The sequence below is a fragment of the Lithohypha guttulata genome, assembly GCF_036872675.1.
Source record: "Lithohypha guttulata strain CCFEE 5908 chromosome Unknown scaffold_3, whole genome shotgun sequence".
NCBI classification, from domain to species: Eukaryota; Fungi; Ascomycota; class Eurotiomycetes; order Chaetothyriales; family Trichomeriaceae; genus Lithohypha; species Lithohypha guttulata.
In genome coordinates this window covers 1,419,792-1,435,628 of record NW_027042752.1, presented here as the reverse complement: position 1 = coordinate 1,435,628, position 15,837 = coordinate 1,419,792, and the positions used below count along the sequence as shown (strand labels likewise).

Here is a 15,837-nt window from a genome sequence, read left to right as displayed (position 1 = left end):
TGGTATTCATACCTAAACTATATGATCTGTTCTTCCTGAATTAGCACCTTCTCTCTCCGTTATGTTAAACCACGCCATATCACTTGCATGCCACACTGACTGTTCACTTCACGAACACAAAACAAGACGTCGAAAATCTCACTTTAATCGCCATAGCAATCTATCAGCAGTCCTGTAATGCCAATAACATCGTAATTCGATCAAGCTATATTCCATTCTCCGAATGCTGTGACCATGAATGACAACTTCCAGATATAACACGTGGAACTCTTAGATCACCATTTGACCTAGTCTCGTGCTCCTGAATCCTCTTCTTGGACTCTACCAAAGTCGACCATGTCGTAAACACTGAGTCCGTGATTGAACTCCTCGATTTGTCGTGAACTCCCGACTCAGCGACTGATTATCTAGTGCTGAATCCCCTGAAGTGATGTTGTTACCAAGTACGCAATATTTCCCTGGTGTTCGTGGTGTGCCTGTATCCGTATACCATATGACCGCAGAGCGTAAACCTATCTCTTGACTCGGTTCGGCTCTTCTCTGTCTTGACTTTTGCTGTTCGTTGTATGGTTCTTGATAAACAATAGGCAAGCAGGCAACTTGAGGGTTTGAGCTCGAGATCGGAATGCTGGGGCTTATGCTCTGTGTGGAAAGAATATCTCACGACGGATGGTGTGAAGCATTGTATAATCCTCGGGTGCTGTGTCGACGACAGACTTGCTTACGTGGAAGTCCAGAGCCGCGTCCGTAACGCTGGCTGCACAGGATAAAATGCTTTGTGCCTGAAAGATCGGTGTACTGATTGTGATGTTGACAAGGTGTTACGATACTGAATCTCTGCGGTTGCCGTTTAAACACATCGCATCGAACTTCTCCAGAAAATCGCCCATCAGTGTCGGCAGGCCATCTTTGTCGTTTGCCTCTTTACATCTGAGCGAAAATGAGTCGAGGTAAGGGTATCTGCTCATTTGTAGTTCATCTTTCCACGCCTGGAGATCGTTTTTCTCAAACTCGTCAAAAAGCTTCAGCGCAGCCTCCGGAAGCTTGAAAGAACGACGTACAGCGTCTATCTGTATCATGCGAAGCAAAGCAACAGCCCAAGGACTGCGTTGACTTATGGCGCGGAATGTGACAAGCAATTCCATTATCTCATCGTCGTAGGCGTGCGAGCTGTTTTGGTCCATGAGAATAAGCAGAGATTGATAGAATGAATGGCACATAAAGATGCTGATTTTGCTTCTGTCCGCGATAGAACATGCTAGTCTGCAAATGTCGACGACTTCTAGCGCAATGGATCGAAGCCGGCCTATAATAGCGTCCCATTCACCGTGATATTGCTCATCAAGTAAAACTGTACCAATGATTGTCAGCCACCAGGCACGAAGGTAGCATGCAGCAGGTGAGCTCTTTATGTAATCCGGAATTGCTTCGTAACCTGCGGTAAGATCTTTCTCAATCCTGACCAAAGCCTTGGTTTTGTCGGCTAAGCTGTCGCTATCCAGGAATATCGCAAGTGACACTTCCCGGGTAAGAACTGCCAACGAGCTGTGCAGATTGTGGACAGGGTCTAGAAACAAATCTTGAGAACCACCGGGTCCATGATAGGCCATCCACTTCTGTTCCGGTAGAATATTGGCCGGACGTTCGGGGAAAGGTCGGGGTGGTTGTGGTAGGATTTGCGGCCGCTGCCACATCATGTAGGACATAGTAGTGGCACAGAAAGTACCCCATATGGCAGCGTCGAAGGTGTAAGCTATTGCTGCTCTTTCCTGTTCCGAATTCGAATTTTCAGACGAGAGGTATCTATCCCTTTCGCCGCACCTTAACATCTCGGCACACATGTTGGTAGCTTGAGTGGCATAGTCCCAGGCTTCGCGATCTCGATTGATCTTTATCAAAACCAGATACAATATACCGACACCCTGCAAATTCGCTATTGAAGTGCTTCGATCATCTTCTAGATGTTGTTTGGCTTCTTCAAGAAACTGATCCAGTATCGGTGAGTGCTTCCCGTCATTCGTCTTTGTTTCTTCGTAATTTGAGTTCAAACAACCAGCTGCTAAAATACAATTAACCAAAAATGGAGAGCAAAAATGAGATGAGGTATGACCAGCTTGCATATCGCGCAAAAAATACTCCAGCACTACACCATCAGGGAATAGGTTGTCCCAAGTCGCCCAGAGCGAAACCAGATGCGAAACTAAGTGATTATCATGGGTAACGTTGGTCCATGGGGTGGCAGAAACCTCGTATAGTGGTGCATCTGTAAGACGGTCGACTTTGAAAACTTCGTGGCGTCGAGGTGTTTTCTGATCGTTGGATGTGTTTGTCTCACTCCCGCTACGAGTCTGCTCACTTCGTGAGCTGCCCTGCCGCGTGAGCTTGGGATCGTGCATGGTCCGAGTGAGGCCCGCAGCCATGTCATCGATAGAGGTGTTGCTGCGAACGATGGACACTACCTGTTGGACCTGAGCATCGCTTGAATGTTCCAGAGTCCGTAACAGTTCATGCAGGAACTTGTTCTCTCGTTCTAGTTGATCGAGTTTACGTTTAGTCGAGCCTCTCGTGCGGCGATCCTCCTCATTAGTATAACTGCAGGAGAGCAGTCTCGAGGTACATCGATCGCAAGGTTGACGACCGTCACACTATAAGATTTAGTATTCTGTGCTAGGCATGCCACAGCCATCTGTGAGTGATAGCGACGTGTGGAGAACGGCTCACCTTGGCTCGTGCGCGTTTACAGGATTCACACGCCTTGGTGACATGTTTCCTTGATCTTGTGACCTTTCTGTCTGGTAGGGTTTGTTCATCAGATAATCGCTGCTGCTCTTGGGAGGACGAAGGCGCTGGATTGATCTGAGCAACAGGGTCTGTAAGGTCCACGTCCACATCCAGCTGCGACATGGCATATATGTAGGACTGGATGGTTTTTTGCTCGAGGGTGGTGCCCCGATAACACAGTATTCATATGAGGTTACTGAAACCTCGACTGCATGACGCCGAGCTTGCTTCGTATGGGAATACCCACCTGCGAAGCTAGTCAAAAACTTTTTGAAAGGCCAGGAAGCGCAGACGGGGCTGATTTTGCAAGTGTGGAAAGACAAAACTTCGCTTGTCCTATAATGCATAACAGAAAACCACTTTGCGGAATTACTTATCCTATCCACCACTGAGATGCTGACAAGAATTCAGTGCTCTGTTGCAGCTTCCACCAATGAAGATTATAAGTAGAGTGGCGACACCCACCGAGATCCACGCGGTCGGGGTGCTAGTGCAGTGTGACGCGCTTCATTGTTGGCGCTACGATCTTCCAGGACAGTAGATGATGCAAAGACTTGCAGCTCATCCCAAGCAGGTGCTTAGAAAGCTTCGAGAAACATTCTTCATTCTGGTTCAGTGCTGTCAATGTAGCGAGCATTCTCGAACGGTGCATTGAATGCAGGTTTTCGGTATTTGGTTCTGTGGCCATGAGCAGCCATAGGCAGCAAATGAGAAGAAGGCGGGTTTGTGATCGCACTACATTTTGGTTGGCTTCGGATTAGATTTTAGGTTTCTGATTAGCGCCATGTGCTCCGCTAGCATCAACGATCATCTGCCCTTCATCTGCCCTTCATCTGCGAAGGATATTCAACGCTCCGACGTACTAGTGCTTGCGCTGTGCCATGTGTGTCGCAGCAATGCATTGACCCTATATTGATGGCTTGGTTTCCAGACAAGCCGCTGAACGCAGACGTCTATAATCTTCGAATCTGGTGGGGGTACTGGGGGTCGACGATGCTGATTTGCAGGACAAACGCAAGGACCATCCCTACACGTGCTCGACCAATGATCCGATCTTGCATGCTGCTCAGGCTAGCAGGGATAGCTGATGGACATCATCGTAAGTAGTACTCACAAGCAACGTCAAAGCACGGATGACCTGAAGTCTTACGACCTCATCTGTAGCACTGAATGTCGATTATAGCTAAAAGGCAGATTCCTCTTTTCTGAATCGCAATTAATGGTATCGTTTAGCAGTCTCGCTATCTGATAGTCTCGGTACCAACACGATCTGGTTGTTACCTCAATCTCCCTTCGATTGAACTCTAAGTGTACTCTATTATTGCATGGCTCGAACCAGCAAGATTGAGATTGGTACCGACAGATTCTGGTCAACTCGCGATGCCCTCATAAGTAGGTATACTTTTGCGCGTTGCAAACGGTGTCTTCCAAGACGTTGTCTGTGACATCAGGGAGCATTATTGATAGTTGCGTATTGGTACAAACTGCCATTTTCTTCTCTCCTCTCTCTCTCTCGATCTATTCCTCGTGATTCATTGAGTTCGTGCAGAGTACTGTGAATGCTACCAATATCTGCTCGACGCGTATGTCTATTGACCACATTGCATACGATCGTGGGTTGTACCAATAATAGCTGAGCTTCAGAGAAAGGCAACCACGTTGAAGCTCCATGGTCGACCCACCAAACAGCTGAGCTAGCTGCGCTCCTTGAAGGTTTCCCAGTATGGGCAGGCCTTACTACACTCAAGTCATGGATCAGTCTGATCGCAGACGCGGACGCAGGACCCGAAGTGGTAACAGAACCAATCGTTCTGCTCATACTTCCCTGTCCACCAGCTAGAATTCGAAAATTCTCCAGCAAGAACTGTATTGTTACTGACGGCTGGCGAGGGCATGGAGTATGTATTAAATTCAGGACTGAAGATATCAAGCTTGTTAGGCTGCGACCGATGCGTACGAGCTCCACAAAGATTGCAACATGTGCCTTCAGCCAGAATTTGTCGATGTTTTGAACCATTCTTCGTCGGAACTTCAGCCATAGCTTCACACTTTGAACCGTCCTGCCCCAATATGATACCGACCGACAACGACGATTGACGACTTGGTGGGCAAAGAAAAGTTGCTGATGCTGTATTTGGCTTTCGTATAAAGACGGTGGTCCCTCACTTCGTGAAAGAGCACCTGAGCTTCAAATTACGCAAAATTGCTATGCTGAATCCAGGTTGAAGAGAACTCAACATGGCTGTTAGTACAACGATGGGAAGGTTGTCTAGTCTTGCGGCACCCGCAGCTCGAGGCGCATCTATGCATAGCAAGGTAAGCGTGACATTTTTACGCAGTATAGGAGAATGGTCTATCTATCACTCAAAAGTGCTCAGAAACTGACAGTGGAATACCTGCTTCTCCTTTTTTCGTGACGGTGGTTACCGTAGAGGTCTGGGACACTCTCGAGCTACGTGAATAATTGAACCTCAGAGCAAAATGAAGGTCTAAATACGATTCCTCCTCCTCCTCTTTTTCTCGTTCGGTCCGTTTACATTCCAAGCACACTGGTAGTAGATAAGTACAATATGCCAGCTTGTTATAGGCCTCGATTCTGTTTGGACGATCCTCTGCGCACGCTGCGCAGCACATTCATCAGTCAACACATTGTCGCGCACTCTTTCGAGAGACTTGTTCGTTATTCGCTGCGTGGAAAGAAATTGTGTCGATGCGTGTTTTTGGTGGAAAGGATCTGGATGTGCGACTGCGCAGCTGAACACCCACAATACCCTCAAGACAGCTGGTCTTAGAGCATAGCGGTAAGAGGCTATGATCACTAGAACAGCACAAGCTCATAACATTGCATATGCTCAGACGATAAGATACAGTAGTCAGACGTTGAAACTGACTGTCATCACCACATTTCTGACGTGCTCGGGGCAGAAGCTTAGGTCATACTCGTAGTGAAACTGCCATGGTAGGCATGCGGTGCGGAGTCTATGTATGCATGAATTAGGAAGTCGGTGGGCTGAGGACACGACTCGGTGTGTACTTTAGTATGCCACATAGCGTGTAAACACGCCATAGACGCTGAGTTGTACTGCACCAGACAAGCAATTTTGTTTTCATGCACAAAGTCCTTGGCTCAACTTCGCACTCTCAAAGAGTGTTAAGCCAATCATTGTCAGGCCATTATCCTCGAGTCCTGGAAATTGTCCTGTGAAGTCATCGCAGGCCACAAGCGAGCTGGAGGGGGGCACGATAGTGGAGTTGACTATGACGTCTTTATGCAGGATCAGACGCTAGCTCGCCTTGGCAACTCGAGCCTTGAAAATGTGAGACACCAGAGAAGTTTCATCAGGTTACGAAGCCTTGCACTCAGCTGGAGCGGCACCCACACTGTTTGTTTGGCAAGGCAGTTCATAACTCAAAGACTTCTTGATAAGCTCGTGCATCGTCTTTGCGATTCTTGTATGATGAAAGTCGGTAACGATACATTGCGTGGAACTCTTCACCGAATTTACCAATGTTGAACGTGGTCGTGAGCCTGACTAGCCCTCCGTTTGTGCGATTGACGTAGCCTGGCCACAACGAGCTCAATGCTACATATCAGCCAGTGGAGGCTCAAAGATATGCACGCAAGGCGGGAGGGGAAAGGAGGTCTTCTACCGTCGGGCCTTCCAATCATGCATCGGTACTGTGCTCAGTCAAAGCAAACAACCATGAAAAAAGTTCCGCATGCCTACTAATCGAGACAAAATGACTGCACCATGCGTTCATTAACGCTTGGCGTCGAACAAGCAACAGAGCAGGCCAGCTTGAAAGTCCCTGCGGATTGTGCTCGCACGATCGGCAGGGTCCAGTCCTGTGCATCGCGACACAGTAACTCGATCCGCAAAGTTTCGGGGCGAAAGTGAGCTGCGGATCGAGCGATGTGCTCAGGATCAGTTTGCTACCCCTGACCCAGCAGGGTGCGCCAAAATGCTTGCCTTCCTTGCAGTCCCCATCTCCACAGACGTTAAACAGATCTCGTTGTGTTTGCCTGAGGTGACGGTGAGTGGCAGCACATGACATGTCGGCTCCACCTTTCCAGAGTATGTCCCTTCCTCGATTGGCTTCCTGTGCTTTTTATCAATGGCCACTCCACCTACCACAATCCTCCATATGCGGTCATGTACCCACCTGGCCAGGCAACCACGAAGGCATTAAACATCAAGAAGCATTTTGTATATAGACTGGAAGCCTCATCTGACCCTGACTTTACTATTCAAACAACCAAGTCACACGTCTTACATGTTATAACAGAATTTACTTGTATACAAAGCAAGTCATCCAGCCTCGTCAACATTATCACATAATATCCTAAACGTTACACATTCAACCTTCACCATTCACAATGTCTACCTCAGTTGAATACATCACCAACCCAGCAGACGCAACCTTTGACTACGAGTCTGACCCAATCGAAGCCATGTCCTCATACGCTCGCATGATGCATGAACACACAAAAACGCAGATGGACACATCATGTCGCTCGCTCCGAAGGAGAGCGAGCCCAACATCCAGCGTCGTCAACCCAGATGCTCGAATTGGCAAGCAAGGCAGCATCAGCTCAGACTCTTCTCGATCATCGTTCTAAGCGACTCTTTATCAAGTACAGCAGTCTTCAAGCCAACATCGTTAGGCTCATTCACGTCCGGAGTTACCAATTTTCAATGGGTATAGCACTAGTTCCAGCTTTGTGTAAACATGCAAAATCTCTCGAAGTGAGCATTGAATTGCGCATTCAGCATTGGCGTTGGAATGGATGTTCAATCGGGGTTATGGTTTATAAGGACGTCAGTGTGATGATCACGCGTCATGTTCTTAAGTTTCAACAATATCATCGAGATTGTACAACTTTACCTTGATATCTCTTCGGAAACATTTACCATGTGTCACACGTTGTTTCTACCTTTCTCCGCACGTTTACACGTGTCTGCGGTATTGATATTTTACATCCAGCAACCATTGCCACGATACCCTACCATGCCACTCGTACATACAATTTATAATGCGTAGATATTATTCCATAAAGAACACGGACATCGTCTAGATCTGTTCGCCCCTAAAATTCTGAAAAAGCTTTCGTCCTTCTTGCTCGCGTGGTGCGAATCTTCACACGGTACTCGTATTGTAGGAGTATTGCACCACTATAACACCCTCCCGCTGATCTCTACTCAAAGCAGATATCTCGTTTCCACAACGATTGATGTCATCCTATGTCATGCCTCCACCCAACCATTGCAACAAAGACGATACTCCAGGCTCTCTCTCCTCTCCACGGACCACGATCAGTCGATGAGGCTCTTCTCTCTGCGCCAAGGAGAGCAGATATCTGAAAGTATATGCTCCATTACCGCTCGTATCGTAGGCAGGCCTGGACCAATATACGGTCTTTCCTGTGCCTCTCAGCATCTTTCGATGATCTTTATTTGCATCGTGATCCTGATCGAGATCTCCCTACATTATACTGTAGAGTACGAGCAACCAGTATATGGTCTCGGCATATCAGCCGTGAACGCCTGACAGTTCGGTTCGAGGTTGTGGGCTGGAGGAGATGTCATTCTGAATCCTGCGAGCTTTATCTGGCTTGAAGCCATTTGGCTTCTACGTTTCTGAAACATCCTCCTTACTGATACTTGACCTTGGCGTATCAGTGTTGTCTGAATCGCCTGCGAGAAGCTCCATAGCCGCTGCCTGAAAGCATACCTAGCCTTCGGTCCAGAGCGATGTCGAGAAACCCGATCTCGGCAGGTCGACATGGAGACTCGTGAAATAAGGATGGAGATGCATGGTTATACTTGTTAACGGTCATCTTAATCCCGACAATTCTTGCTGCTACGACATTAATCTTACCGTGCTCGCTGAAAGCTTCAGCCCAGAATCCGTCCCGCTCAAAACCACCATCTGCTCTTTCGAAGCAGTTTCGATCTCGCGTGTATTGTTTAATACGCTGACAGATCTTAGCTCGCTCTGCATATCACGATCAAGTCCATGTAGCAGGAAAGCCAGCGCAGAAGATTTGAAGTTGTGGCGGACCAATGTTGGACCCAATCGTTGATCAACAATACATGCTCGTCTTGTTTCGAATACCATCGCGACAAAGAAGAGCATCAGCAGGACGCAAATTGACCCACTATAGGCCAGGTAGTTCCATCGTACTCGAACACAGACCGCATACCGGTGGACTTCCCCGAGTATTGGTTCACTCATATTGGAATTACCGTGCCAGCGCATATAAGTGGTCATTGAATCTGTGATGTTCTGTAATAACTCTTCCACTTGAGAGAATGAGCCATTCTTGTCTTTATCCATTGCTCCTGCTTGGTATATGGATTGCGGAACAATCGAGCCGTATGTAGCCGAACAGTAGAAAGTATCGGTGACATTTCCATTGAAATAATCACTAAAATACATGCTCTGCAAGCTCGTTCCTACAAGAAGATGTAACTCGTAAATACACTCGGATGGCACAACTCGCAACCCTTTCGTAGATAAGGTCCAATTCGAGGGGCTTGTAACGTCGTACAAGCCTTTGGCTTCACCTGCCTTGGTCTTCGTAATCCCGTAAGACGACATGTTGTAGAAAGTGCCGTACTTGCCAGAATCTGATTCGGATAGTGCCGGCTCAACGGTAACATTGTAGGGAAGCCATCTTGAAGCATCGTCAAATTGGTACCCCAGGTCTCGCAAATCTTGCCGAGCATCGTCATTGATACATTTAAGATCAACCGTTGCTTGACCCATGTAGCCTGACCCAGACCTCGCTCCGCCAAAGCTCATTTGCCTGTCCAGAACTTCTTCCCTGAGAATGCCATTCACGACTTCTGATCTGAACGTCTGTATGCACGGCTCAAGTGAGCATTCACAGGCGTGTACATGTACATCATCCTCTGGGCCGGTGCCCACACCATCGAACCACAACATACTCAGCAGACCCTGCTGGTACTTTAGCCTAAATCTGACAGCTTGTGAACCACAGTCGCCAGCAAGAAAAGAGAGGTCAGAACCCGTAACCCCATCCTTGTTCGGTAGGGTGATTTGCACGCTTAATAATGCCTCAGAGCCTCGAGTGTAATTGCTGTAGACCACACGATCAGTGACATCGTTGCACTGACTGCAATACCCTACCGAGCTATAGTCTTGGTCAAAGGTACAATTTCCAGTAGTGCAACTGAAAGGCACCTCGGGTCTAGCAGCCGCGAACTGACCCGTCGCAAGCGAACCGACGAAAGCAGGGGACAATTGGTTTATGCCCGCGCCAACATGTCCTCCGATTTCCTCAAAGGCTCTAGCACGGGGCATCATTGCCGTCGCGCCTTTCACTAGCTCACTGCAGTCGTAGAGGTGTACAAGTTGCTGCGATAGTGGGTCGATGAAAAGAGCAGCAACCGTAATAAATGCTCCAAGCGAGGCAATGACGGCTTTGAGTCGCAGGTGCCACAACAACTGGAGAGCACCCCAAGGTCCACGAGACGCATTATCATAGACCAAGAAGTGGTGCAAAGGTTTTGCGTCTGAATACCACGACCACTTCATCTGACTCAAGCCCTCCGCGAGCACGAACGCTGTGGCCACCTTGAGCGTGGTCGCAAATACTGCTATGAGCGTGTTTACCGATATGCGGAAGGGCAGTCTCGGAAGCGGCTTATCTGCGACGAGCAGGAGAGTTATGAGAATGGCAGCGAAAGCGACAAGGACTAACACGCATGCCAGTATCTCGAGCCACCATGTGCCAAAGAACGTCACCTTGGACGGCTTACACTCTCTGCTCTTGGACGAGGTGGATATCGAGACTCCTGACCTAAAGACCGGCTCCTCCACGGCGAGTGCTCTGTATTGTCCCGCAACGGGCTTGCGCTGAATTCGGTATGCTGGTGGGATATTGTTTTCATGGCGCATTGTAACAGTGCTCGCCGCCAAGAGTATGAGCACTGGACACCCTGCGCAACTCAAGTGCAGTCAGTCAGGAATCGGGGGATGGTGGACAGCCGTATAGGAATCTCGTAGAAAGACTCATGGAAATCAGGCTGAAAATGGTGCCACACCTACCCCTCCTCGAAGAGGGTCTAGCCGAACAGATCCCCTCTGCGACCGATAGTAGCAAATTGGCAAGCGTGCTTGACCGTGACAACCTAGATTTTGTAAACTTACTCCCAACGCGACGACGACCATTGTGTAGCTCTACTTCTGTCGAAATACAAGCCTACTTTGTGTAGTGACTGAAATGTTGAGGTTGTTCGACGTTGAGATCGATCGAAGAACCATACCTCTAAAAAATGCGTCGAAGCCAGTGTTACCGGCCATTTGTAGCTCACCTGGACAACAAGGAAACGAGTGTCTGAAAAGGTATTAATCAAAGACGTTTCTGTTTTGGTGAGAATTCTTGTTGAAATTGTCCTATTGTGCTACCTAAGTGACAAGCAGGGCCTCAACACATCTCTCAATCATTGTCAAGCAGCATGAGATCCGGCTCTTCACGAGTTTGATTACCAACTCGATGACCCCTGTCATCGTAAACACTCTCTGGTATGGTCCGGTTGCTCGATTGCGTCTCGTCTCTGGTAGTATGTGGCCCATTTGACGCTGCTTCATCGTCAAATCCCGCGAAGGACGATCCGTCGTCGTCTTGATGAGTGGTATGACGATGCGTCATGTCTTTATTGGTAACATCTTCATCGTCGCCAAGCTGATCGTAACTGTTCGTCCCGGTCAAGAAATCGGTGGAAACAGAAATGCCCCGCAAATTTCGAGGCTCTTCTGCAGGACCCGACTCTGCAAGCCTTGTCATAGTGCCATTCGCAGCTTTGTCGTGTATACTGGGACTTCGCTGCTCCCTGATCCGCCGAGCTAGTTGAGCTGGGTCGCCGTCAGGATGCCTGGTGTTTGTCGAGAGACCCGACATTGGTCGTTGCGGCGAGGATGTCTCTTTCGTCTTCGTATAAGTCTTGTGTGGGGGCGATCGTTCAACTTGAACGTTGCGCCGTCTGTGTCGGTTTTCCGGCTTCACGAAGTCTTGCTCGTGGTGGATGAGGTTACACAAATACTCGCAACCAGAATCATCCTTGAAAGGGTATGGCGCTGCTTGGTAATCTCTAATCTTCTGAACGGCAGAAGCATCAAAATCACGCAGATTACCATCATCACCCAGGCTGTAACCATTTCGCCATATGTGCAGGTCCCGCACAGGCAACTGGACAGACTGACGTGGTGTTGCATAAGCACTTTTCTGAATCCCTGTGTCAGTGTCATCGTCAACAATGATAGGCTGCCGAGCCTGCTCGAAATAACGACTTGTCGAGAGGATTTCTGTCCCGGCGGCGAGGTCCTCTGGCGTGACTGCGCCTCGAACGACCCCGTGGGAAATATCAACCGTTGAGCCTCCTCGAGCATCGCGCTCATCATAAAAGTTACCAACAAAGTCGAGGCTCTCTTTCATCCTTCTGCGTTCTTCCGGACCTGCCAGCATAGATTGGCGCTTCCGCTCACGAGGGAGCTCGAAATCTTCGTCTCTGATTAGGATTCTGCCGACTAGTGGTAGGTGTGCTTGTTCTGCTGCGTCTTGCGATTTGTACAATTCGTCCATCAAGTAATAGAGCCTGTCACGTAGTGCATCGCTGCGAAGTCGTTGTGGCCACTTGATAATGCTTTCCCTTCGCAGAAGAGATTTCACAAAGTCGTGCGGGTTTGCCATGAATTGTTCCAGGTACATGCACAAGTACATGCCACAATCGTACCAATTGCCCTGATGAGGTATGTCCTTGGCACTCATTCCTTTAATGCTGCTTTTGTCAATATCCTTGTGAAGTTTCGTCTTTGCCTCCTCAACCAGATAGTCCTTCAACAGACCTGCGGTCAAACTTCGGCTCATATCTAGAGAATCCAAGGTGATGATAATCGGTCCGTTGACATCGTACTTCCTCTGCACGACAACTCTCGGTTTTCGTCCTGCCCGCCTTTTCTTCGAGTCTGTTTCCTCATATTCAAAGTCGCTTCTATCGTCGGCAAGTTGGTCTCTCGTCATCACGTCGCTTTCGAGAATATTCTTCGTAGGCACAACCTCTTTCTTGTCTTCGTGTATCGCAGGGTTCGTCTCAGGCTCGTCCTTCTCGGATTGCGGTTGGTCCTCCAGATCGACCAGTGCTTTGAGGTTGCAAAGTATCATAACATACCAGTGGAGGTTCTCGCAAACAGGAACGACAATAAAATCTCGGCTAAAGATATTGACGTTTTTCGTCCAATTCTTGACACCTTCATAATTGACTTGTCGCTTCCCCTTCTTTACTAGAGTTTCGAAAAAGAAAGTACTGAAAAAGTGCATCCTCTTGAGGTGCTCGGGATTCGCGTTCACTTGCAGGTACCGAAGAAAGAGCCCGACCAAGGAATCGTTAATAAACTCGCCGTCTTCTAACCTGCCCAAATCGTCCCAGGTCACCGTCTCCTTTTTCCCTGTTTTTGGGTATACGAGCGGCTTGACCCAAGCAGGATCTCTGCGGCGAGGATCCGCATCAATCTGTATAGGTGGAGTCGGCTCCTTTTCCGGCCTTTTCACCACTCCTGAGCGAGTTTGCCGACTGCTCAAGGTGTTACGGCTTTGTCGAAATTCTGCATCCTGTGATCGAGAAACACTAGCGGAGGCTCGGAGCCTTTCGCGAGATTCAGATTTCACATGCTCTGAAGCTCTCCTCGGAGGTGCGTCAAGGTGGTCAACAAGCCTTGGGCGCTTTCGTACAGCTTCAGAGTTTCCGTCAGAGAATGACCTTGTGACAGTATCAGCCGTCGACGTGTTCAGTGGGTTTTTCACAGGCTGTGAAGTAGTGACGTATGCTGAAGTCAGAGCTGCCTGCAGTCTTGCACTGTAAAAAATTGATCAGTGGCGTGGCAACGAACACGAGATCAACCTACCTCGATCTATGGCTCATCTTGATAGTAGGATCAATCCGGAGCACAAGTGAATGAAATGCAGTCATCTCCTTAAGTGAGTTAAATTCGAGATACCAAGTCGTTCCTGGCAGTAGGTCACATGCTGAAAATTTCAGCATTACGACCCTGCATTCTCCTTCGTCAGGCCAGATCATGTCAGTTATCTTTTTGACAGGAATATCTGGCCAGAGTCCGTCCTTCATCGTCTCTTCATCTTTGTAACTGATATCGATTGATTTGGTCTGCTCTTGTATCTCGAGATGGCAGTTTTTCGCCTTGCAAAACTTGCACGAGACGAAGGTATCAAGCTGGAAGTGTTGTCCTAGTGGTCTCGCTTTCTCGGTAGGACTCAGCGACACATGACGCGATTTTCTATCGATTGATGGTGAGTGGAAACCCTCTTGTAGGGCGTCGGGACTTTCGCCTTTAAGTCGTTGCTCAATCTTCGATGCTCGAGGAGTAACATGGCTGGCTTTCAGTCGGGTAGATGGCTTGTCTTGAGCTTCGATGTCGTGATTGAGTTTATGGGTGTTCTCAGCCGCTCTTGTAGGGTTGTGCTGAGGCTGTACTGAATCTTGCCCAGGAGATTTTTGCTCTTGCTTCCGACGCTGGTGTATGGCATTTCTCACAAAATCATCGCCGGCCACGCCATCGGAGCTCAGGTTGTCCAAGATAAGCCTCTGCGCTTTCGCCTTTGGAGCAGCGTCGTTCTTAATACTCCGAAGTGCAGTCGATCTTACCCCGTTTGTTGTGCTATGCTCCATCTCTTGATCTATCGCTTCCATTCCATACATCGAGCCCAGAGAACGCTTGAGAGGGTGATTTCCATCGTTGACAGCTCGTGTCCTCAATTGAGAGCTATAGGAATTGTTAGGCGCAGGCTGGTCAATCCGCAGCTTCTTTCGTGGTGGAGGTCCATCGCCTGACTCGACACGTGTATGAGGGAGGACGTCATTTGGGACAGCGACGTGCTGTTTTGAGTGGGTTGCTCCCGGCTCTCTTCTGTCTTTGGTCTTCTCTTGCTGGAACTGACTTCTTGCGGAGGTCCTGTTCAGAGTGTCTTGAGGTTTGTACGGGCTGGCTACAAGGCGCTTAGTTGCAGTAAAAGGGCTTTTGTTGTTCTGAGTGTATCAGCACAATTTCTTGTCAAATTCAACATACGTACAGTCTTGTATGATGCCATGTCTTCGGGGTGTCTGCTGGTAGGAATCGGAACCTTCACAGCATCCGCAGGAGTAGGTCTGGATCTGGTCAGGTTTAAGAGACTATGGATCTTAGAAAAGTCGTACTCCGCGACACCGAGTAACCTCTTCTCATCTGCAGATACACTCTGATCGTTGACTTTCCTTGCACTCGTTTTGTCACTAAGATGGTCAACCATTCGCTCTAGACCAAATCTCAATCATGTCAGAATATTCCGTACCCTTTGGATGTTGGTGCAAAGTAGGATGAATACACCGAACCACCTGTCTTTTTCTGTTGAATGGGATCAGTCTCTTCAAAATCATCGTCGTCGTCAATCTGTGCTACTGTCAGACAGTTTGCAACACTAACAAGAGTCACAAAAACAAGCTTGCACGAACATTAATTGCGTCGAATTTGCCAGTACCCTCGAATAAGCTCTGTTTCACTTGCTTGTCAGTCGGCATGGGTCTGCCACGGACTGTATGGAGCCGCGGTTTTGGAGGGGCAGCAGGTTGTCGAATTGTGAGCGATGGTGAAGGCAATGTGGTTGTCTCAGTATTAGTTGGCGGGTCTGCATCAGACGGTGATCCAAGAATGACATTGCGGACATTGGCAGTAACTTGTTTGAAAAGTTTCATATATACTCGTGTACCGTTTGGCTAGTCGCGTTCCCATTGCACAATCACATTCAAAAGCACGCTTCCAACCTTGCCGTCAGTGCTATAATTCGTGTTCTTCGCGGTCTCTACGGAAGCCATGCCCGTTTTCCGCGTCACCGTCAGGAAAGTGCCTGACTCCCCGCATTTCTGGCAATCGCGCTTCGGAACGCCAGGCGCGTGCTTGACGGCGGCAGTTTGATGGTCTTCACGTCTGAATTTATGTGGTACAGATCACGAACGTGCTACGATTCTGGTTACAAGACAC

At 48.5% G+C, this 15,837-nt stretch overlaps 3 protein-coding genes across 3 annotated transcripts; all 3 read right to left on the bottom strand.

The window, feature by feature from the left end:
- Positions 1-821: 821 nt before the first annotated feature.
- On the bottom strand, positions 822-2,904 carry LTR64_004305 (uncharacterized protein; the record flags this gene model as incomplete). The annotated part of the gene is made up of 2 exons (XM_064898652.1): positions 822-2,645; positions 2,722-2,904. 2 exons carry the CDS (start codon positions 2,902-2,904, stop codon positions 822-824), a joined length of 2,007 nt encoding a protein of 668 aa, XP_064754609.1.
- A 5,739-nt stretch (positions 2,905-8,643) lies between these two features.
- On the bottom strand, positions 8,644-10,980 carry LTR64_004304 (uncharacterized protein; the record flags this gene model as incomplete). Its single annotated transcript, XM_064898651.1, has 2 exons — positions 8,644-10,665; positions 10,960-10,980. The coding sequence occupies 2 exons, from the start codon at positions 10,978-10,980 to the stop codon at positions 8,644-8,646; spliced, it is 2,043 nt and encodes a 680-aa protein (XP_064754608.1).
- Positions 10,981-11,248: 268 nt separating this feature from the next.
- LTR64_004303 (uncharacterized protein) lies at positions 11,249-15,377 on the bottom strand (the record flags this gene model as incomplete). The annotated part of the gene is made up of 5 exons (XM_064898650.1): positions 11,249-13,661; positions 13,711-14,849; positions 14,894-15,092; positions 15,152-15,249; positions 15,312-15,377. The coding sequence occupies 5 exons, from the start codon at positions 15,375-15,377 to the stop codon at positions 11,249-11,251; spliced, it is 3,915 nt and encodes a 1,304-aa protein (XP_064754607.1).
- Between the last annotated feature and the right edge of the window lie 460 nt (positions 15,378-15,837).